This window comes from Eucyclogobius newberryi, unplaced genomic scaffold, assembly GCF_026437365.1.
Source record: "Eucyclogobius newberryi isolate DKJ021-1_F unplaced genomic scaffold, fEucNew1.0.hap1 SCAF_1, whole genome shotgun sequence".
Lineage (NCBI taxonomy): Eukaryota > Metazoa > Chordata > Actinopteri > Gobiiformes > Gobiidae > Eucyclogobius > Eucyclogobius newberryi.
Genome location: NW_027315723.1, coordinates 47616393 through 47640290, shown reverse-complemented (window position 1 = coordinate 47640290; position 23898 = coordinate 47616393). Strand labels below are relative to the sequence as shown.

The following is a 23898-nucleotide window of genomic DNA, read 5'->3' as shown; positions in this document are numbered from 1 at the left end:
ATGTAACAGGTGCATTCACCATAATCATTTTCACAAAGTGCATGGATATCCTGACAGAGCCTCCATATCGATCCAAAATAACACAAAAGTAAGTATGACTCAAAACCAATAAATAAAACTATCCAATTGTGAAGCAATCCCTTCTGTAGCGGCATGTCCAGCGAGATCCACTGTACAGAAAAGAGAGAAGGTCTGACACATTTGGACCATGGTTATTCCAGAGTCAGTGCACTTCCATGGGGCTGGACAGAGAGCGAGAGAGAGCCGGGTGTAGTCCTGTCCATTTGGAGGTGGTTATGAAGTTTCAGTGCCTTGTGGAGCTATGGCTGGGAAAAGAAAAAACACCCTTCAATATGTTTTTGTTACAAAGGTAAAAAAAAAAAAAAAAGGAATGAATGAATGAATAAACTAAATCAGTCTTTCCTAAAGAATGTAGCAGTGCGGCCCCCTGTACTGATCAAACACAATACAAATTAGTGTGTTATGCTGTTTTATACATTTTAAATAATTTATTATAAACAATAAAAGTAGTATAAGTACTACTCATGCAGCAATGCTACACAAATATATGTACATTCATTTTCAACCCCTTGTTCCGAAACCAATCGCTCCTCTCTTTTCCTCTCTACTTCTCCTCACTCCTCACTGAAGGTTCCTTCACTGCTGAGCATAGGTTCCTTCATTACAGTGCTCAGTGCTTTGGCTTTCGGACTCACTTGCCCTTGCTCGGACGCCCTTTGAAGATTAGATCAGATAGAACATTTTGATGATTTTACCTGTTCTTAATATACAATTTCATAACAATATTAAGTGATGAGAAAGTAAAGCTTATAAAGTGTGCAAGCAATACAAATCAAGATAAGAAGACATATTCATTTATTTGCAAATACTGATAGCAACACAAGTTAAAATACCATGTATTCCAGACTAATATTAATATCAGTGTTCAAAAAGGGGTAAAATTTGCCTCTAGTGTTGGCCTACACATTATGGCGTTAATTAGAAAAGCATAATTCACTGTTTTGAGGTCACAGTGGACAAGAATTTTAGTTAAAAGCTACTTGCACAAAAAATATAGTGATGACAACACTGAGTTGTATCTCAGCATTATTTTCTCTTTCATCAAAGCTCCTCATTCTCTAATAAATGACTAAATTGAGGATTATACACTTCTAAATAAAGGTGGAACTAAACTCATGTGGTGTGTCTTGCACATCGAGCTGCCCTCCGGTGTTACACACACATGTTAAGTCATCTCAGATGCTGACTCACTGGGAAGGACCTGATAAGACACTTCGGACGGCACTCAATGTGGCAGCTCCTTCACACGCAAAATGAAGAGGGAGGAGTAAGTGGTTTCAAAAATGGCCACAGACAACCATTCGCTCTCACATTCTTTCACTAAGGACAATTTAGAGTTTATTTTATATAATTTTGGGCCCCAGGCCCAAATTCCTGGAGGTGAGGGGAGGTGGGCAATTGGTCTCCGTGGAGATGTTTTGCTGAGAATATGAAAATGTTCCACACAGTATGGCATTAGATCATGGAAACAAACTTGCCAAAGAAGCTTGCCAAGTTACAGGTCAGATCTGTGGAGAGGCGAGTGTAACCCACTTGACCTAAGTTGCTCCCACCTCTGATCATTGTGCCAATGAGCCCTGATTATATTACCTGGAGCTGCCACGTGCTTCCTGTTGCTCCCTGCAGCTGATCACTGCTGGTCTGGGCTCTAGACTCAGCATGCTCAATGTTTTCAGATTAAATACATTTCTATTCTGCTTCATACCCATTATATTTTTTATAACTTAATATTCAATTTTCACCATTCATCTTTCACATCGCAACCATTCATCTGGGGAGAGCTTTCACGCCTTGACCAGGTGATTTTATGTTACTTCCGCTTAATGGGAAAATGGCAGTGGCGGTGTTACGACAGCTTCCTTCTGAAGTCTGAGAGAGTTCACTTAAGTAAACGCAACTTCATGGAAAACCTTGAAGCAAACTCTGGTTGGTAAATATTTGAGCTCATCAACTATTCTCAGTAATGTATTATTTGATGTTCGCATTCCAGTAATCTTAAATAAATGTTGCACGTTGGCTTTTGGGTGACTTGTTGTAATACAAGTAAATTACACTGTTCTGTATGAAATACAGTTCATCATGGATGTATCAACCATCTGGACAATTCTGTGGTGTTTCTTTCATGTGATTGTTAAACTTGTTAAACTGATGAACTCTCAGTTCCCCAACATTCCTCAGTCTGTGTGGATTCTCTCAAGACATCTCAGGCCGCGTTAGGTGCAATAGATGAAAAAGCATGTACAAAAACACCAGAAAGTCATACTGGAGGCATGTCCAGGGCGGCCAAACCTTCCAGAGCATCCGACGCAGAAAAGTTGGTTAAAGCTGAAGGTTTTTTGCGGCAGAAGTGGTGTAGCCACCAATGAGAGATTACGCTCCAGTGACATACATATGCATTTCACTAAAAAGAAGGAGGACCAACACAAACCCTGCACCGGTAAAAATCATCCAGACGCAGCCTTCAAATGTACAGGAGTCAAACTCTGGCATCCGGCCTGAATTTGGACGCTGCGGTCTGGAGGCTCCTTTAAGGAGTGGCTGCAGGTGTCAGGGCCAGTACAATGGACCAGGGGCAGAGGCAGTACAGGATGCAGAAAGGGGCTTTCAAACCAGGACCAGTGTGGTTTACATAATTTTGGATGATTTAAGGCAGGGGTACCCATTGCGTCGATTGCGATCTATCAGTTGATCTCGGAGGCAGTGGCAGTTGCTAACAAAGCAAAGTTTATTGTCTGGCGCTAAGTGACAGTAGATACATACACTGAGTGACCAGTGCACATATGGAGGTACGCAAAAGCGTATGTGAACCATGAGTTACAATCAGCGCAAGGAACCTTCTATAGAGTCATCTGTATTAATGGGTCTAGTCAATACGACTACTTCATGCTGGTGTTATGACATTATACGCAACCCGTCAAATTCATTTCCGCATGTGGTTTAATGTGTGCCTTTGCACTTTCATTGCACCCTGAAGTTTACCTATGAGTAGAGTTGGGGGTAACGCGTTAGCTGGTAACGCTTTAGAGTAACCAAATTACTTTTTTAGAGTAACGAGGAACGTAATGCGTTAGTCTTGTGCACCAGTGTAATTTAGTGCTAATCAATCCTGCTTTATATTGCACGTCGATACATAATAAAATGTTATTAGGCCTATATTGTGTTTCTATAGCGGTATATTAAAGAAAAGTGTAAATCTATAGGTAGACCTTTGGGCTTTGCCGAATCCAAAAGTAGCTTGCACGCTGAAAAAGTGTGAGCAGCCCTGTTTTCAGGTATAGGAGAAAAATATGAAAAATAACTTTGATGCTTTGATCACTTTTTTACACTGGGTGGCGCTGTTGGCTCTACTATATGAGCCAAGGGGAAAAGGTTGTTACAGGTATAAATAAAGGTATTGACCCAGGAAGGGCAAATGGTTTTTGACCGCTTTTGTGGAGTGCTGTAACTGTTTTCTAGTGTTTTTGGAATATATTGCCCATGGATCGTTGTATTTGAATAAATGGCTGCAGTATTAGGCTGGCTTCTATATATATATATAAAGCTAATTTATAAAGCTGTTGTAATTTTAAAATGATGAATGTGTTACTAATGTTGCAATCTTGGTGTCAACTGCCAGTAAAAAAGTATGGAATCTGATAAAGAAAACAAGTGACGGTAAATTTTCCTTTATCATTAACCAAATCAACAATGCATATTAATGTAGGGTACATTGACATTGACGTTTGAATCTATATTGTTTTTTGTTGTCTCCTGCCTAGGCACAAGTGCTCAGCAGCAAGTCAAGGCAAACCTTACTAACTCTAAGTACTGTAGTTACCATGCCTTTTACGCATTGATGGAGAAATGCTGTCATAGAATATGTCATAGAGATGCTGTGTTCATACACAATTTTAGAAATAAGCAATGAAGAAAAGCTTCAGAATGTGCACATGTTATTATTTGGTTTTATTGAAAGTCCAACTCTTTACTCTGGCATTGGGGACATGAATGCTGAGAATAGGACCAGATTGACTGAGGATACATTTCGAAGGGTTGCAAAAAAGCATTTAACATCAAATGGCGGTACATATTTGTCTGAATAAATGTTGCTGCTGTGTACCCTTTTGCGCCCCTGTAGACCCAGACATGGAGAATATAAACATTTTCACTCCCAAAGAGCAAGTTCAGAACTTCCATTTCAGTCCATGGTTGTCAGAAAGACTACATGGATCTAACGTTTCTGCTTAGTGTGTGGACGGTGCTGTCTGCATGGTCCTTAGCTTGCAACCCTCTAGGTTCAGGTTAACTTTACCTTTGGTAAAATGTTTCATCATTAGTATATGCAGAAAACACAAATCATAATCAAAAGACAAATACCTCAACATTACTGACATGCATTCATCATTGCTGGAGTGCTGATTTCAATTTGAGAACTTTGCATCTCTGAAGACAGTAAATCGCTCTTCCAAGCAGCAATAAACCCAAAGCAAAAATGAATGTGCATAAATACATCTCCTTCTATGTAAATTATATGTATATGGATTGTTTAAATCAAAGCAAAACATGACTCAGCCCTGCTTGAGCGCGTTTCCATTTGGCGCTACCTCCTTAGAGCCGGTCATTTTTTTGTACCCTCTTCCCCCTTTGGCCAAGTCGAGCCAAGCAGGGACTAAACGTGATGTCCCCAAACCATCAGACGCTGATTGGGTAAAAGTCTAATGTTTGTGCTGCAGCAGCAGGAGACAGAACACCGCTGTGTCCTCTGTAAACAAGCTGCGCACTACAGAAATTTAGAGTCTTAATGATTTATAAATGTGAGACATAAAATGCAGACCACAGACATGAAGAGAGTCTTATAACATCTGTATGATTCCCAGGATCAATCATGGTGAAAAAGGCCACACACTTTACTACAATTATCAACAAAAGTTGTGCTAAATCTAGCACAGCTAGCATCAGCTGTTTCCTCCTGTCCAGAGTAGAGCCACTCGCTTCAAGACGCCAGGTTCAACTTGGGAAAACTTGTGATTGTAGTTTTTATACCAGGAAAAACTTTAAGGGCCATGTTTTTCAGTGTACTAGATTTGAAGTTTATTAGTTATAATTCTGGCTATTCCCAGAATGCACCACACCCTCAATCTGCATGGCATGATCACCTCTCGTGTAGAGGTCCATACACTGCAGTCTCAGCAGTCGCTCTAACGATAGGGTCAAAGGGGGATAAATGGTTGTTGTTGTTGAAAGTTAAAAGTTCCCTCAATGTCCAAACCTGTCAAGGCTCTGCTGAATCTGTGATGAAGAGCAGGATCCAATAGTAGATATTATAGATCCACTCAGGGCCACAGCCTCTTGGTCCTGCTTGAAATTCAAAGTAGATTTCAAGAAGATATGATTAGATCTAAAATAGAAGCTGCTTATTATTAAATGCCAAGATATTCACACTACAACACTACATACTATTTACAAAACGATACATGAAAAATGTTATACATAAAATAAATAATAAAATAACAACAAAACAAAAATGGCATGAAAGGGAGTACCAAAGCTTTGAACTTTATTTTATGTTAGTGCCTTGGTTTTTTTGTATCTTTATTATTATTACAGTGTATTTAAATAGCACTTTTCAAAGTAAGCTTTACTGTTTTTTTTATGAAATATAATGCAAAATATTGCTCAGATGCCACCAAATAGTATACAAAAAGGGATTTCATAAAGACCCTTATTCTGAAAAGCTATCAAAGGCTAATTGTGTGGTCTAAACACAGAAAGCCAGTTTAAACATAATGTGACTTGTATTGAGTCCAGCTCCAGAGTCTATATGCAAATTGAAGCACGCCTGTCTGTCTGAGGGAGTCGGATCTCTCCTTCAGGTTTCTACTTTTAGAGGTTTGGTAGTTTTTCCCTTGCCAAGAAGTAGGGTCTAAGGCAGGGGTGGGCAAACTACGGCCCGCGGGCCACATCCGGCCCGCAGCGCCTTTCAATCCGGCCCGCCAAGCTTGTCCAAGTAATATCAATTTTAAAAAAAAAAAAACTTTTTTGCCCTCAGGCATCTGTCTGCACTTGCATCCATAATAAATATGGCGTGTAATGAATTAAATAATAGATTCAATAGCCTATATTTGACAGAAAAGTGATATTTTATTTGATATTTAATTTTGGGATTTTTTTTTTTTTTCACACCAATGATCGCGGGCCGGCCCTCTGCTCCTTGCCTGGATTCTAATTTGGCCCTCGGAGGAAAATAATTGCCCACCCCTGGTCTAAGGAGTTTGTGACATTTGTCTGAGGACACGGGATGAACATTGTTTAATCTGTTTTTCACTGTTGCCCTCGAGGCAACTACTGTTGTGATTTTGGACGTTACAAAAATAAATCGAATTGAATTGTATGTGAATGTTTCTTCTGCTTTTCCAGCATTAATAACAATAACAAATACCACATATTTACCCTATATTAACATACCAGGCAAGTACCAAGAAATAAGAACTCTTAAAACTCACACTTTGTCTCAGTTAATGCCCCGTTGAGGTGGAGGGGTTTTTCTCTCACTGCTCCACAGACACCAGGCTGTGTTCTTGAAAGTGAACTGGTTTCACAGGGCTGTGGAGCTCATGATGAAGAGATCGTCACACTATCCACAAGGCTAAGAAGAGCATAACTATTATATAGTTATTTCTATCGTGTTTACAGTCTTACGTCATTGCAGACTATATTCATTAATATTAAGTTTCAGAATCACAGGAAAGAAATACCACAGTATGGACCTACATGCCACAATGAATCGTATTTCATACAGATTAGTGTAATTTACTTTTTATAACATACAATGGATAGCATTAGCCATTAGCTGCCCCAAGCCAATGCTCCAGTGGGTTAGGGTGCAAACATCAAATATACATTACTGAGAATAGTTGATGAGCTCAGACACTTACCAACCAGAGTTTTCTTCAAAGTGTTCCATAAAGTTGTGTTTACTTAAGCGTATCGCCCAGATGCGCTGCTGTGAACTTGCTCAGACTTTTGGACTACAGAAGGAAGCTGTCATAACTCTGCCACTGCTGTATTACGATTTAGCAGAAGTAACACAATTTCACCAGGTTAAGGCACGAAATCTCTGACCAGATGAATGGTTGAGACGCGACGTTCAATGATGAAAATTTTATATTAAGTGATAAAAAATATGAAATGGCAATTGATTAGGGCATCAAAATTAACCAGATTGAATGATTCTCAATAACATTATTAACACATTTACTTTCAATGATTTAGATTTTACCTCAAACATTGTTCAGTTTATTTTTTGTTACTTTGACCCCTCATACACAAGAGGTAAGTAACAGATAGTAAAATATTACAAATAAAAAATATATTGCACTGAAAAATATGCATCCTTATCTTGAGCAGGCTGCCACTCCACAAACCTGACCTTGTACTTGGCCTGGAGGAGCTTCTTCTTGTTTCCATGGAAATGTTGTCCCTTTGCTCATCGTATTCCATAGTTTGGAAATCTATCTACTGTATCTCCATGGAGAACGTTCCAAAGTATGGTTTTAACTTTCTAGTTCCATGGAATCATTAAGGTGACTTTCCATCTCCAGAAAGTTACATACTGTTCCTTTAACTAATTGATACAACTCACTCACTCTAAATTTTGACCAAATTTGCAGTCTATTTTTCCCATTTGTCATTGAAGTTCACCTGGTACCTCCTTTTACCTGTATCTACGTGGAGAGGATCCGTGCGTTGGTCATCATACACTCCAGCACCAGCAGTAGTAGCAGTAGCAGTAACAGTAGTGGGAGTCTCTGGTTCAGTCCAGGGGCCCCTGATGGCACCGGCTTCCTCCTCTTGGGGCCATTGCACATGGGCGTGTTACAGCAGGTGATGCAGACAGAGTTTAAACGGCCCGTGCAGAACTGCTGGTAACCCGAGGAGGCGATGAGACAAGCCCCAGAAGACGCACATGACTTTCGGTAGTGGATTCCTACAACAAAGAGAAGAAAATATGACATTTATTGTAATTAAAGTGTAGAAATTCACGATTTACCAATCAATTCAATGTTTGTGTATGGAAAATAAGTTGTCTTGATTTCTCAGTTTTCATAATGTCGCAGTTATAGTGAAGCAAATTGAGTAAAGCAGCAAAAAAAAAAGCTAGTTTAAAGGGTTTACCCTAACAACTATGACTATAATGTAAAACTGCATATATGTTGAACATAACCTTTAAGAATGTAAGAGTTTAATAAAAATATAAGATAAGATAAGATATTCCTTTATTGTCCCACATATAATGTATTATAATATTGGGCGAGATGCAAGAACAAGGCTCTGTTGGAATGCTACTACTCCAGTAACCCTGGTCAGAGGGGCTTTATGCAAAGGATGTGGGATGCATGGATACTTCAAAACCCAAAATCAAAGCTAACGGCGAAACAACTAGTAGCTCAGTGTTCAAACATCCACAAATGGCAATTGCAATCACATCTTGAGATTGACGAGGTACAACACTGCAGTGGTAAGACCCAAGATCCAAGGTGTAGGCTGTGCAAAGAGAGCGCATAACTGCAGGGTGCAAGATGCTGGCAGGGAAAACATACGTGGAGCATCATAACCAAGTGGCTGGCATAGTGTACAGGAAAAGCTGTGCGTAGTATGGACTCGAAAACGCAAGGGCAAAGTGGGAAACACCCCAAAAGGTGGTAGAGAATGACCAAGCCAAGATCCTGTGGGACTTCCAGATACAGACAGACCGAATGGTAAAGGCAAACCAACCAGACATTGTGGTGGTGGATAAACAGCACAAGAAGGCCTTTGTGGTTGACGTGGCAACACCAAGTGATGGAAACATCAGGAAAAAGGAAAACGAGGAACTGGAGAAAGAACGAGGGCTCAGAAAAGAGCTGGAGAAGGCGTGGAAGGTGAATGCAAAAGTGGTGCCCGTGGTCAACGGAGAGCTCGGGCAGTGACTGCCAAACTGGAGGAATGGATATAACTGATCCCTGGAGAAACATCAGACATCTCCGTCCACAAAAGTGCAGTGAACCCTAACCCTAACCTTAACCCTAACCCTAACCCTAACCCTAACCCTAACCCTAACCTTAACCTTAACCTTAACCTTAACCCGGCGCGGTCTAAAACGGCGCTAAAACGCGGTCAAATAGTGGCGCAGTTTCAGCCGGCACAAAAATAACATGGCAGTTTCGGCTGCGCGCCGCGGCTCTGCAGACACTCCCTTAAAAAAAATGGACGAGACCACCTGCGGAGGGGTGAGAAGGGATATATTTTTTTTTTTCAATGAAATAACAAGCTCAACAAATTTGTGTTAGTAGCAATATAAAACCAAACAGTTTTCATTTTATATTTTATTTCTTACAACATTACAGTTCCAGGTTCTATTCATTAGGTAGCAGTGCATACATGGGTACATCCAATGCTATTTCAATTGAAAACACATTTTCAACAGCGTTCTTCTGTAGTGGCCTAAGGCAGAGTAAGTGTATTAGTTATAACTTCTTAACATTTTTGACATTTGTTACAGAAATCTAACACTCCAAAACACTCATTCCCAGCCTCAATTTAATACAAAAAGTGTAATTTTTCACAGTTCCACGTATGGGTAACACTTCATAATAACTACACTTCAATTAGTCTTAACAAAGCATGAACAGATACTGTATTTATAATGAACAAATAGTTTACTAAGAATGATTCAGGTCTGGTCAGTAACTTCTTAATTATCAGAATCAGAAAGGGGTTTATTGCCATCGTCAGTGAATAGATTTCACAAACAAGGAACTTGCTTTGGTATTAAGTGCAACATACAACAAAGACTAATAATAATAGCAAAATATATCTGGGCATGCATAAAATTTCAAATTCATAAATAAAATAATATAGACTTATAAATAAAATCACACTATAGTCTCATTATATACACACTTTACAGATGGTCAGAATAGTGCAAACACCGTGCAATGAATGGCTATTGGTTTGAATAATTGTAAAAGTGAAGAAGTTTTAGTGTTTATGAGTCCAATGGCAGAGGGAAAGCACCTGTTCTTATGGCGGCAGGTTCTGGTTTGTATGAACCGAAGCCTCCTGCCTGAGGGGAGTGGATTAAAGAGTCCAGTGTGAGAAGGGTTGGCTGTGATCCGGCTTGCTCGTTCCTGAGTCATGGAGACGTACAGGTCCTGCAGAGATAGTAGTCTGCAACTGATCACCATCTCAGCAGAGCATGCGATGCGCTGTAGTCTCTGTTTGTCCATGGTTGTGGATCCAGCGTACCACATGGAGATTGAGAAGGTGAGCTGGTGGGCTCCCACTTGAGGTCCTGGGTGCTGGTGGTGCAGAGGAAGTAGAAGGACATTGGGCAAATGCTCACATGCCTCCAATAATTAAGGAAAAAAAGGGAAAATGTCAAATTTCTCAGGGATCCGGCAGCGTATCTGCGAAAGCCAGTGCCTCCTCCGGTGAGGTAAATCTTTTTATTTTACCATCAACGTTGAGCATCAGCATTGTGGGATGATGCTGTGAGACTACAGCGCATTATGGGATCTGCTGAGAAGGTGATCGGCTGCAGACTTCCATCTCTACAGGACCTGTATGTCTCCAGGACTCAGGGATGAACAGGTTGGATCACAGCCGACCCCTCTCACCCTGGACATGGTCTATTTGAGTCAATCCTCTCAGGCAGGAGGCTGCGGTCCATCTGGACAAGAACCTCACTCAACATGAAACGTTTTTTTCCCTCTGCCATTGGACTCATGAACACTCAACACCCACATTTTCAAAAAAAAACTATAAGTTAATTGCATATCTGGACAATGTTTTTAGAAAAATAAGATGTTTCGACTCTCATCCAAGAGTCCTTCTAAATCTGTGGATCGAGTCTGGGAACTTTGGTCAATGTATCCTACTCTGAGTAGGAGCTAACCACCGGGGCGCAACCTCCTGATGAGGGGTGTTTACAGTTTCCCTTGAGACTACTCTTCTTTGTATCCCAGCAGCTCTGAAATGGGCTATCAAAATCCTATTGTAATCTGACTTTCACTCCCTCATCACTGAGTACCTGATTGGCATCAGCATGGCTAGGGCTTCTACCGTCCCATGGCTTCAACACACTATTATGCACGATCGGTAGGTTGAACCTCAAACCTCAATTTCTGTTTAAAGAGGTGTTCTCTTTCAAACCATCTCTTCTCCTTGCTTAGAATCTTCACCTCACTGTCTTCAAAAGAGTGGTTTGTGGCTTCAAGATGAAGATACAGAAATGGAGATATAAGGTTCAACCTAACGGGATAAATATCTGAGTTCCCAGACTCGATCTGCAGATATAGAATAACTCTTGGAGGGGAGTCGAAATGTGTACCGGATGACTATAACTGAATCTTTTTCTACAATGGAACACTCCTGGACGAATGAGGGATTACACCGACCTAATTGCATAACTGCTTCCACGCAGAAATGCCAACTCTTCCCAGGTGAACTCGCAATACAGACTGATAAATCCAACAGATTCAACCGCAGCCTGACAGAACCTGTTCGAGCTAGGTGGCCACCAGTCTTGCAATAACATGGAAATTGGTGGCAGACCCTTCATCAGAAAAGTTACACAGTACTGCTTTGAGTTACACAAAGTACTCATATGTAAATATTAACAAGTTGTAAATCTGAAAAATCACTCAGTGAGTCACTCAAGGGCGCGTAAAGACTTTTGTGGCCCAAGGATTTAAAGCAATCATTTTGAGAATTTCACTTCATACATTTTTTTGTGTGAATAGATCATTTTTTATAAATATGAGAATTATAAATATTTATGTAGATTTCCTCTTTTTAACTATAATTTAGTACGATATTACAAGTAAAATTAAACTATTATATTATACTATTATACAAAATATGATTTACACCCAATATTTAGCCCCTCTGAGTGAGGTGGAGCTGGGGTGGCTAATCCAGATTCACATTGGACAAGCCTATATCATCTAATCTGACTACATATTTCTGCCAACGTGACCCTTCCACATTCACTCAACTTTTTTGGCTGTGGGAAAACAATCAGCTGACGACCATCAATAACAGCCGACTAACTTCAGCTAGATGCCATCATGACTCATACTGTACATGCTAGTGCTCGTTTTTCTGCACAGGACTAATCTAACGCGTGTCATAGGAAGGTGATAGAGAGTCTTTTGTGCTGAGATGAATGAGTAGAGCCAAAGAGTCAACCGAGTTCAACATTACACCGGTTCTTGTCTTTTGAGCTGGTAGGTATAATAATCTGCAACAGCAGGGGGGACGGACATAAAAATGTATAGGATAAAATAAAAATATGTGAGGATCAAATCAGATGACTTAAGAAGACTTATGATGTTTATATGCCAAGTTTGAAATCAGGACCTGCTTAACTTGATGAAACTTGCCATTTGGCGTTAACTATAGCCTATAGCCTGTTGCACAGAGGGACTGAGGAGGGACAGAGGTGCAGGGAGGGACAGAGGCCTGTGAAGAGACAGAAGAGGGACAGAGAGACAGAGGGGGGACAGAGAGACAGAGGAGGGACAGAGAGACAGAGGAGGGACAGAGAGACAGAGGAGGGACAGAGAGACAGAGGGGGGACAGAGAGACAGAGGGGGGGCAGAGGTGTGCGGAGGGACAGAAGCCTGTGAAGAGACAGAGGAGGGACAGAGAGACAGAGGGGGGACAGAGAGACAGAGGAGGGACAGAGAGACAGAGGGGGGACAGAGAGACAGAGGGGGGGCAGAGGTGTGCGGAGGGACAGAAGCCTGTGAAGAGACAGAGGAGGGACAGAGAGACAGAGGGGGGACAGAGAGACAGAGGAGGGACAGAGAGACAGAGGAGGGACAGAGAGACAGAGGGGGGACAGAGAGACAAAGGGGGGACAGAGGTGTGCGGAGGGACAGAAGCCTGTGAAGAGACAGAGGAGGGACAGAGAGACAGAGGGGGGACAGAGAGACAGAGGAGGGACAGAGAGACAGAGGGGGGACAGAGAGACAGAGGGGGGACAGAGGTGTGCGGAGGGACAGAAGCCTGTGAAGAGACAGAGGAGGGACAGAGAGACAGAGGGGGGACAGAGAGACAGAGGAGGGACAGAGAGACAGAGGAGGGACAGAGAGACAGAGGGGGGACAGAGAGACAGAGGGGGGACAGAGGCGTGCGGAGGGACAGAAGCCTGTGAAGAGACAGAGGAGGGACAGAGAGACAGAGGGGGGACAGAGAGACAGAGGAGGGACAGAGAGACAGAGGAGGGACAGAGAGACAGAGGGGGGACAGAGAGACAGAGGGGGGACAGAGAGACAGAGGGGGGACAGAGAGACAGAGGGGGGACAGAGAGACAGAGGAGGGACAGAGAGACAGAGGGGGGACAGAGGCGTGCGGAGGGACAGAAGCCTGTGAAGAGACAGAGGAGGGACAGAGAGACAGAGGGGGGACAGAGAGACAGAGGGGGGACAGAGAGACAGAGGGGGGACAGAGAGACAGAGGAGGGACAGAGAGACAGAGGGGGGACAGAGGTGTGCGGAGGGACAGAAGCCTGTGAAGAGACAGAGGAGGGACAGAGAGACAGAGGGGGGACAGAGAGACAGAGGGGGGACAGAGAGACAGAGGAGGGACAGAGAGACAGAGGGGGGACAGAGAGACAGAGGGGGGACAGAGAGACAGAGGGGGGACAGAGAGACAGAGGAGGGACAGAGAGACAGAGGGGGGACAGAGGTGTGCGGAGGGACAGAAGCCTGTGAAGAGACAGAGGAGGGACAGAGAGACAGAGGGGGGACAGAGAGACAGAGGGGGGACAGAGAGACAGAGGAGGGACAGAGAGACAGAGGGGGGACAGAGGCGTGCGGAGGGACAAAGAAGGGGCCGAGGGGAGACAGAGGGCATATTGCTCAAATAGAAGCCAAATTCATGACTCGTTCTAAACCAGCGGCAAACGTGTGTGAGGGGCACAGGGGCAGGCTCGCCCACTCCTCCACTGCTCTCTAGTATTTAGTGATGAACCCTGTGTTGGCGTTGGGAATTTTTCTGTTGCTCTAAACACGTCACACATAATTGCAATAATAATAATGCACATATTTCCCCAAACGTCTTGGCACGGCTCTGCGCCCCGCACTTTGCTTTGCTCATTGGTGCACCACTGATATATTGATAAGAATACTGTGTACACTATCTTTACATTTGCTTTTTGAATTATTATCCTAAAAGACTAACAAACAAAAAAGGTAGTAAGTATGCAAACAGGTCAAAAGCTTTGTAATAGCAAACCGCAAAATCAGATATGAATTATTGCTTCAACTATTATTTTTTCAAGCACAACCATTTCTCAAAGCATTGTGGGCATCATTTAATCGTCATTTTACAACAAAGATAATTCCTTAAGTGTTTCTGGACTTGTTTATTGCCGCCTTTAGTGTCTACAGTAGTTATGTTAATTGTTGTACATCAAGAAAATTACTTCCATAACTCCTCTGCTCCTTCGCTAAATGACAAAAATGACAGAGAATGGTTTTGCGTCTCTGGTTTCTAGACGGTCACCTTGCTCACGGAGATAAAGGGGATTCTAACTTTCAGCTCGGTGCCGTTGGGTGGGCCGCATAGTGCATTAGCGGCCTAAGCTATCAATCTCCACTGACTTTATCTGGGATTATATCAAGTGCATTACAGTGGAGAGGGGCTGGCTGTGTGGAATACCTTGCGCTAGCTCCCAGTTTGGAGTCTTGATTGATTTTTTCCTCTTTTTTTGAGGATTGTGGAGCGCTATATGGCAATATGTTGGTTCAAACTCTAGTTTTTGTTTTCATTTTTTGACCTTGTGGATGTTGTGCATAGGGACAAAAGCCACAGAATGGAAATTGGAGATATTATGTAAAAAAAACTCAAATCTGCAACAAGAGGATGATGTTATAGAATGGTTTTCTGCGTGAAAAGAAGATAATTTAAAATGTTCTGATTATTTTTTTAAATCACCTAAACATCATGCATTAGTTTCCCTGTCTTTTTATGGTTGAAATATCTTCACCAAACTTGTTCTGATCATGTTTGCACTCAAATATCTTTAATCATTGAAGTTCAGCATTAGCGGACTTTGTATTTTAGCTCAGACACATTACTGTGAATGTGTTAGCAGATACAGGGCCATAGTACCATCCGCAAGTCATGATTGATTAAGACGGGAAGTATTCTCTCTTTGTTGTTGTTTGTTGTAAAAGGAAATACCAGGGCTATGGTGTACAGGGTACAGGTAGCTTCAAATAAATTAATGATAAAAAAGTCTATAAAAGCTGAGAGTGGCAAGGACCTCCAAAATAAACCACATCCAACGTTTAACAAACTCAAAATAGTGTCAACATACATTATTCATAGGCAACCCCTGTCTGGATGGAAACTTGACTGAGAAATAGGTCTAAATATTTCTAATCATGCTGAGAATTAAGCCACGTTTCGACTGGTTAACTTTGGAGAGCGGATCAGGATGGTCCAAAATTGTCTTCACTGGCCTAAATGAACTGTACCGGATAACCAGATGTTGTCCACCATAGTGGAAATTTGTCTTTGGTTCATCATCACATGACACAATCAATCCATTACAATCAATATTATAAAAAGTAAAAGGTTTGCTGCATTTACAAGGTAAAATGAGATAAACCAGTGCTTATTTATCAAACTGACTGCGTTTAGCACAAATTAGCCTTTGTACCCCTCTTTTGTCACGAAGGGCATTCTATATTGGCGCCTGAGATACTGAAGATGCTCAATATCTCTGGTAATAGCCCTTGCCATGTTAACAGCCGACTGGTAAAGAAGCTACATTTTTTTCTGAAATCATGATGATGATGATGAAAAAGCAGATATAAATAGAAAGAAAAAAAAAATCCCCAAATGCTGAATTGACCTTGTGTTAAACCACTGTATTTGTTAGTTTTGCTGAGATCAGTCTTTTGAAGAAAAAGTATAATTCAGGTACGGGGAATTTTATTCATTAAGAAAACATTTATTTTGCTTGGCTGAAATCCACTGTTCACATAGCAGACTTCTGCGAGCCAGGATCTGAGCATGAATGCATTCCTCCAAAACACCCCAGTCGAAATGTGGCTTTAGTGTATTCATACTGTTAAGGGGGGTACTGAGCTGCTAAAAACCACCAAAAAATACACAAAATCACATGATTTGTTTCAAAATGTTCTAGGGAAGGGCTCTCAGACCCACTTTGTTTTACTGCCGACATAATGCATTAAATAACAAATACAGTATGTGAGTATGTGATCTTGGGTGTGATCATAAAATTGTCGGGGACTCAGTGACATTTCTTTCCATGGAGCCCAGAATTTCTGGCAGCACCACTGGCGGTTAGATAAATTGTAAACTACTGTATGACGACCCAAACCATAGCAGAAGTGTGCGTACCATCAGGCTTTACCAGCACCTCCTTCTGGCACATGTCCTGGACGTTGACGGTGCAGTTGACGATGAACTCGGAGGTGGAGCAGTCGTTGGTGCTCATCTCCTCACACTGGTAACACTGGATCTGAAGAGTGTCTCCTGTGCACAAAACCAACACACCCAGCTGAGAAACAAGGCGGTGCAGAATTAAGGACATTTTAATTGCCTTTACAAATCATTAGTTACATTCAAAAAAAAAAATCATTATGTTTTGATTTAGTATTGTCCAAGTGATGTTGTGATGTCAAATTTATTTAATTTCTCATGCATAGGGATTTAAAGGAGACATATTATACTAAATCAACTTTAATTAGCTTTCACTCTTGTTAGAACTGTGTTTTTTCATCATTAGTTTACTCAAAGTTGTTTTTGATTTATTCCTGCTTGTTTGAGTAATTCTGTATTGTTTTGTAATGTCCTGTTTTCACCTACCCCCTATCCCCGTCCACACACTTAGTTCTGATTATTTGAATTTAGAAAAAGAAGTAAGATTCAGACTTCAGTTTACATTAAACAAAATGTAAAATGATAATCTGTTTATGTTATAGTTCAATACTAAGTACCTGAAAAAGGCATTATATGGCTCCTTTAAAGTTACACTATGTAACTTTTCAGGGTATTGATCTTACAAGCATTGTAAAAGATGATTGTATTCACAGTAGCAGAGCATTAACATTTGAGAGACTGTTAGGGTGGGTTCACAGTAACTGACTTCATTCTGGTCCTGATGTGGACTTTGTTGGTCCTGTTCTAGTCCTTCTTTATTTATTTTTTTAGTCTAGGGGTTCATGTGATAAATACACTGGATAAATAGTACATAAAACAACACAACAGATTAAACAATCCATAGAGAAATGCTATACTCCATGGATGAGTCTACAACATGTATATGCAGTAATGAGGATGATTTTGACGAACATGCAAACAATATGTATGAAATGTTCCAAAAAACAAGGTTATGACAAAAAGACATTCAACTGTGAAGAACTCATCTATTTGGGAAGAAAACCAGACCCCAACACAAGAAGAAAATATTTTGTAACGTATTTTCAACAACCCTTGCCCCAATGATCTCCGAAAGGCAGTTCTCCTGTGCAATCAGAAGGGCTCCCACTCTCAAAGTCCAAGTGTCTGTAACCGTGGTATTAACACTCACAAAAGTAATTTTTTCCATGATCGCTCTGGATCCCGGACCTTCAAATGTAATCACGAAATACAACCCATGCTATCTATCAATTGTCCTGTCCATTCGGCTGCTTCTATGTAGAAATGACAAAAGGAGATTGAATGATAGACTGATAGTCTGAACACAAATCAAAACTGTAAAGCCGAATTATCCAATGGCAGTGAACTTAGGTCAAGTTGATCATTCAAATATAAATCAACTCAAGGCAATGGTTATGGAGGTTGTCTCAAAGGACGTACGGGGCAGAGACCGGGTAAATAACCTTCTGGATAGACTTTTTAAAAGCTACAGATTTTTACGGGCTCAATGAGGACTTGGATTTTTCAGTAGTCCTACAACACACTTACTGATCATTAACTAAGGTGGATGAATGTGTTTGTGGTTCATATCTCTCGATCTTATTCTTTTTTTTTATTTTTTAAGGAGTTTTTGGCCCGTGGGCTTTACTAGACAGTTCATCTGAGTGTGAAATGGGGATGAGAGAGAAGGAAGGACATGCAGTACCGGTAAATTGTGGATCCGAAACCTCAACACGTGAACTGCCGCTGCAACCACTCCATCACTGGGCAGATCTTATTCTAATGTACTAATCAACAGTGATTCATTGTTGCAGTGCAATTCCCTGTTTTGTATTTTTTCATGAAGTGTTACACATACTCGGGTTTTTTGTCATATGTTGTAGTCTCATCCATGGAGAAGGTATCAAATTTCTCTCCATACTTGATGTTTTGACATGGCCGTTCTCTACTTCCTATATGTTCTGACGATTGTCTAATTTATGGTGTTGTTTAATGTTCTATTTCTCTCGGGTATGCATCATGTGAGCGCCTCAGACCGCTTTTCTGAGTCTTTGCTTCGTTTACTGAAGAGGCTCCATTCCAAGTCTTTGTGTTTTTAAGTCTTAAGTACAGGGTTAGCAGCATTTTTTACTAAATACAAGATATTTGTTGTTTTTAGATGACATTATGATTTCCATTTAATATTTGTGACAAAAGGTTGGTTTCACGCTCTAGAATAGGATGACGTTAAATCTCAGATGGTGGGTAAAGACCTGTATAACTCTTTGGGAGATTTACTGTTTTTGAATGTTGAACCTCATCATTACCTGGCTCCACAAACCTGCAAATGAAAAAAATATCAAAATTTGGTTTATTAATGCTGACAGAAAAGACGTTGAACTTTGTGCCAGTTTTTCTTTCATATGGATAGGCCAGGTACAGTTAAACAGTGAAGTTTACGTGATAATTCTTATCTTTCTCAGCTCAGTTTTTTTGTCTAGAATGTTGTCATGACACGTGAAAGCTATTCAAACTGAACATTTTTATTAAAATGAAATCAATCTTGCAGTCCCCATGAATCAGAGATGCATTTACTGAAGTAACTTTTTGAAGAACACCATACTTGATCATATGTTAACTTAGAAATCCTTCCTTCTTCCATCTTAGTGGCAGAATTCTATTTATTTATTTTTGGGGGAAATCAATGGCCGCAATATTCTCAACCCATTCTTCTCTTGAACAAAAACATATTGAATCTCGTCAGATCCTTTTACTATTTACAATATTCGTTCCAGCTCTTTGTGCTGAACGTTTTTAAAGATGTTGCTTCTCGAGGTGTTAAAACTGTGAAAAGGACTCATACAATTGGAAATCCACACTTTTTGTGCACATACGTCAGTCTATATCTTACAGGGAGCATGGATTTGTGAAGCTATTGGAGGTGGAAAGAAAGTGAATCTAAGCATATACTGCAGCAGGATTAAACCAGGAGCACATCAGGACTATAGCAGGACTACAGCAGGACTACAGCAGGACTACACTAGGACCAAATGTATTCACATAAACATGGAAGTTATGATGTTAAAAGTTGTCAAATTTGGAAATTACCATGCATTCGCAACAACAGACGCGGCTTTTACGACCGGTTTTATAAAAAAACACGGCTAAATCTATACATGTTCCGCTAAAATTCAGTTAAGGATCAATAACTTAAGAGTTTAGCCCATTAAGCATGTCAAAGGAGGTTGCGTACACTTCAAAATTAAGTTACGCAGGGCACATTTAACCAACCTTTATGCAAAACACTTTGTAGAAGCACTAAACTGGACAAAAAAAAATGCTAAATAATGTGTTTTTCTTTTCGATAATAAAACTCAACTCTCCATATTTGCACCACACCTCACACAGGAACAGACGCGGTGCACTGGTGCTCTCCGCACCCCGACACAACTGGAAATTACCACTGGTGTCATTATTGAAATGGCAGCGGCCGTTAATCTTGGCACCGGGCGAGTACGCGTCAAACCACTGATAAGGTCTAACAACAAGCCCGTAACTCATCACACTTCCATTCATCACCGTGAGACAGAAATCATAAACATAAGACTTATCAGGACGCAACGCAGCACAGCACTGCTTTTATCATCCACAACTGCAATAGAAATATGAAGCGATACTAACAGTAAACAGGTCAAGACAAAGGCAAAGGCTGAGAGATACAGAAACAAAAAGAAATGTGGACTCAATTTTAATATTTCATGTTCCATGTTATAATTTTGTATTGATCCAAAGGTAATCATTAACATTTTAAGGTGTTTTATATATATATTCTAAAAGCTTTCATCTAGCATAACATGTTTAGATGAAAATATGTGATATGATATCTTTAAATAGGGTAAACATAAATATTTTTTTTGTGTAATTGCTTGAATCTTTCTTTAAATTTTCTTAAAACACTCAAATAATGTCACTTTGTTCCATTTAATTAATGTATGTTAATCCAAGCAAAAATAAATGAGTGAAGAGATCAATAATAATGCAGAAATGTGCCTGTATTTACAAGTCAAAACTATCACTCTGAAACAATTCAGTTAGAAAGAAGTTATACATAATATATTTTCACTGAAGGATGTGTAAACTGGTAATTATTTTAATGTAAATGTATTTAATCCACAATAATGTTGCGCTTCAGTTTCAGGCTGTCACGCACACGTTTACCTCGTACAGATTTCTGGTTTAAATAACTTAAACTTGCCACACAGAGGTGAAAAATGTACTTAATGTCAATACGAAATTCTACATTATATTCTCTTGAGTTCATTTTTTCATTTCAAGTATTGTTACCGTAATAAGATTCTATGGGTAGCCTAGAAAGCGAGGCTCAAGGAGTTTGAACATATAAAATAAGGACAGAGTGTATGAGTAATAAACTAAAACTTGGAAAAACACACAAAATATGAATTGTTTCATTCAACGATGTAATTTTTCCTCCAAATCCCCCAAAATAAGCTGATGCTTTAATTTTCCCCACAAACTTAAATGTACTATTTGGATATATGTTCATTCGGGTATTTCACGCATTTTAAGTTCTCTCTCTTATCACTAAATAAAAAATGAAATAAAAAAGCCCAAATTTCCCATTCGTCGCCGCATTTGGAGTGTTTTCCTTATGAATGAGTTTGGAACGTACCTGCGTCGAAAAGCACTCCAAACAAAGTGGCAACAACGAGCAGACGCATCGTGTCCGGAGAGTGGAGCGCTCATGGAGGAGAGCGCGCCTGGAGTCCGAGGAGGAGTGAACTTCAGGCGGACACAGCGCGGTGGCCACTCCGGGAGAGGAGGCGCGGAGAGGGGCGGAGGAGAAGCAGCCCGTGCGCCGGTGATGCTGCGCTCATCCTCGGCTCTGTGGCGCTGGTGGAGGCGGTGCCGCTGCTGCCGGGGACGAGCCGGGGCTGGAGACGCAGTGGAGCAGGAGCGAGGAGCGAGGGGCCAGCGAGGAGAGAGCGAGGGGCCAGCGAGGAGAGAGCGAGGGGCCTGCGAGGAGAGAGCGAGGGGCCAGCGAGGAGAGAGCGAGGGGCCAGCGAGGAGTCACGTGACCGAGCTCCGTCTCTCAGTTAATGTTAAAGAAAATCAAATCACACTAAAGCCAAACGATGAGTTTAAATTGTAACTTAGCATTTCTATTTTTACTCACTACAATCCTCATAAGACAAGTGGGTAAATGTTCATTAATGAGGCCAATATGAATGAGGCCTGTTTATGGAGCTCAGCACGCAGCATAAGCTTTGCATTCCTTTCCCATGGATCTCTTCAAATCTATTAAAATAAGCCAATTGACTTGGATTGAGCCCCATCTGGCTTGATTTGTCCCTTTAGGATTCGAATAATTCACATAAAGAGTTTAAAGGCACAGCAGAGGCTAATGTGCACTTCTGTCTATAACGTGGATGTTAATTATTTAAAAAACAATAGTTAAAATGTGTATTTGCTTGAGTTTCAGAAACAGATTTTAAATAAAATTATAGGTCTTGCTGATTAACTCTGCAAACCTGATTTGCCCAGAACTGTATATAAGATAAGATAATCCTTTATTGTCCACACATGGGGAAATTTCATTGTTGCAACGCAGGTAGATACATAGGTAGATACAGAGGAAAAGAACAGATAACTTATAGGAATTATACATATTAAAAATATTAGTCGTGTTCGATTTAGGTGCGCCTGGTCTGGATGAGAGTTGAAGTGTTCAATGAGAGCCAGACAAAAAGCCCAGTGTGAACCAACAGGGTTAAACCGGAAACTCCAACGTCGATCGACTGGGATCAGATCTGTGCAGGTCTAGCTTATCTCTAACGCGACTAATGGTTTTGAAAGCATGTTTTACAGTTTATATTTTTGATTTATATTTCTATTTATACATGTCATTTTTCTGCAGAATGAAAGCATTTTTTAAAGACCCAAATCTCACGAAAAAGCAAAAATGACAATGTATTAGAGACAGAATTTACACTAGATAAATTGTTCAAAGTCAAAGGATGGCTAAGTACATTTTAAAAGTTACATCCAATTCCTCAAACAAGTAAAACATGGAGTTTTCACCAAGGCTTGACTTTCTCATCATACAGTATATTGACATTATCTGGTAGTTTATCTATATCAGTGGCCACAGTATAAGCTTATGTGCCCAGCAGACGAGGCTCCTCTACAGACCTTTCTCAGTGACATCACATTCTTTTTGTACTGGGTGGAAAACTGTTACAACTGGACAAAATGTGCACCGCAGAAAGACAAGCAAGAGCCCAGTAGCAGACATTAAAACATGTAATAAAGCCAATTTTGGGCGTGCTCCTGTAGAGCAGGCTGTTTACTGACCCTTCTTCAAACACAGAGCCCAACGGCCAGTGAAAATTAGTGGAGGACACATTAGAAACAGCGTCTGGGCTAAAACTTTCTATTTTCATAATTTTAGAGTAGATACGCAAACACTGGCAACAGCGAGGCTTAACTCCTTATACGCACAACACATACTCTTTTGTTCCATTTGAGACACTCAATGCTCCTTTTGAGACATTCTCTGATAAGGAAGGACACCTGGCCGGAGGACTGCAGACTCCAAGGCCACGGACGTGCGAAAAAGATCACGGAAATACACTGGGAGAAGGCGACAACCGTCATATTCCGCCTTATATCTGAATGTTTTAATGTATGGTGGAGCAGAGAAATCGGTGAGATTCTGGAACGCCCGTGTAAGTCGCCGGTCACATTCGATAGGGACAGATGGTAAGCGAGCTCTGTTATCTCTGTATTAGTATTGTACATGGCAGGGATTAAACATTTGACTGATTTTAACTTTCTGATTCATGCCTTTTCTTTTTGGTGGTCACTTTTGAATTTCATAGCCAAGTCAAAAGTTAAAAGTAATTTTTCGTCCGTAAATAGACTTCAAAATTAGAGGAAACACAACTATGTACCCCAAAGCCAACTGAAATACAACTAAAAATAAAGGCGTTACACATGTACAGTTTGGTTTGGAAATAATTCTCATATTTATTTAGGAAATAGTTACATAAAATATAGCATTGAAGTCTAGTGTAACAGACAAAATTGCACGCAGTAATAATCATAATAATAATAATAATAATATAATAACATTACCAAAGTAACACGGCTGGTTACCATTTTATCTTTTACAAAGGAACCAGGAAGACATAAGGAGAAAAGGTTATAAGCATGACAATCACACTAGAGCTTTACAGTACAAAAATGTGGGTATAAATACTGGACAGCTAGAAAAATACACAAGTCCTCTTCTCATACAATATTAACAGTTTCATAGAAAAGAAAACGCAACACAGTCGGCTACTGATTAGCACCAGCTGGTCAAACAATTCCAGATAGACATTTTGGCATCATCTA

General features: G+C 40.6%; 1 protein-coding gene across 2 annotated transcripts; it reads right to left on the bottom strand.

The window, feature by feature from the left end:
- Positions 1-33: 33 nt before the first annotated feature.
- On the bottom strand, positions 34-21458 carry LOC140365445 (ly6/PLAUR domain-containing protein 1-like). 2 transcript variants are annotated; one of them, XM_072451877.1, is made up of 4 exons: positions 21173-21457; positions 16483-16617; positions 7779-8047; positions 34-326 (listed from the first exon to the last, which is right to left on the bottom strand). In XM_072451877.1, exons 1-3 carry the CDS (start codon positions 21219-21221, stop codon positions 7785-7787), a joined length of 447 nt encoding a protein of 148 aa, XP_072307978.1. In that variant the 5' UTR covers positions 21222-21457; the 3' UTR covers positions 34-326; positions 7779-7784. The 2 variants fall into 2 exon arrangements, with proteins under 2 accessions (XP_072307978.1, XP_072307988.1); XM_072451887.1 differs by having other exon boundaries at positions 247-320; positions 21173-21458.
- Positions 21459-23898: the final 2440 nt, after the last annotated feature.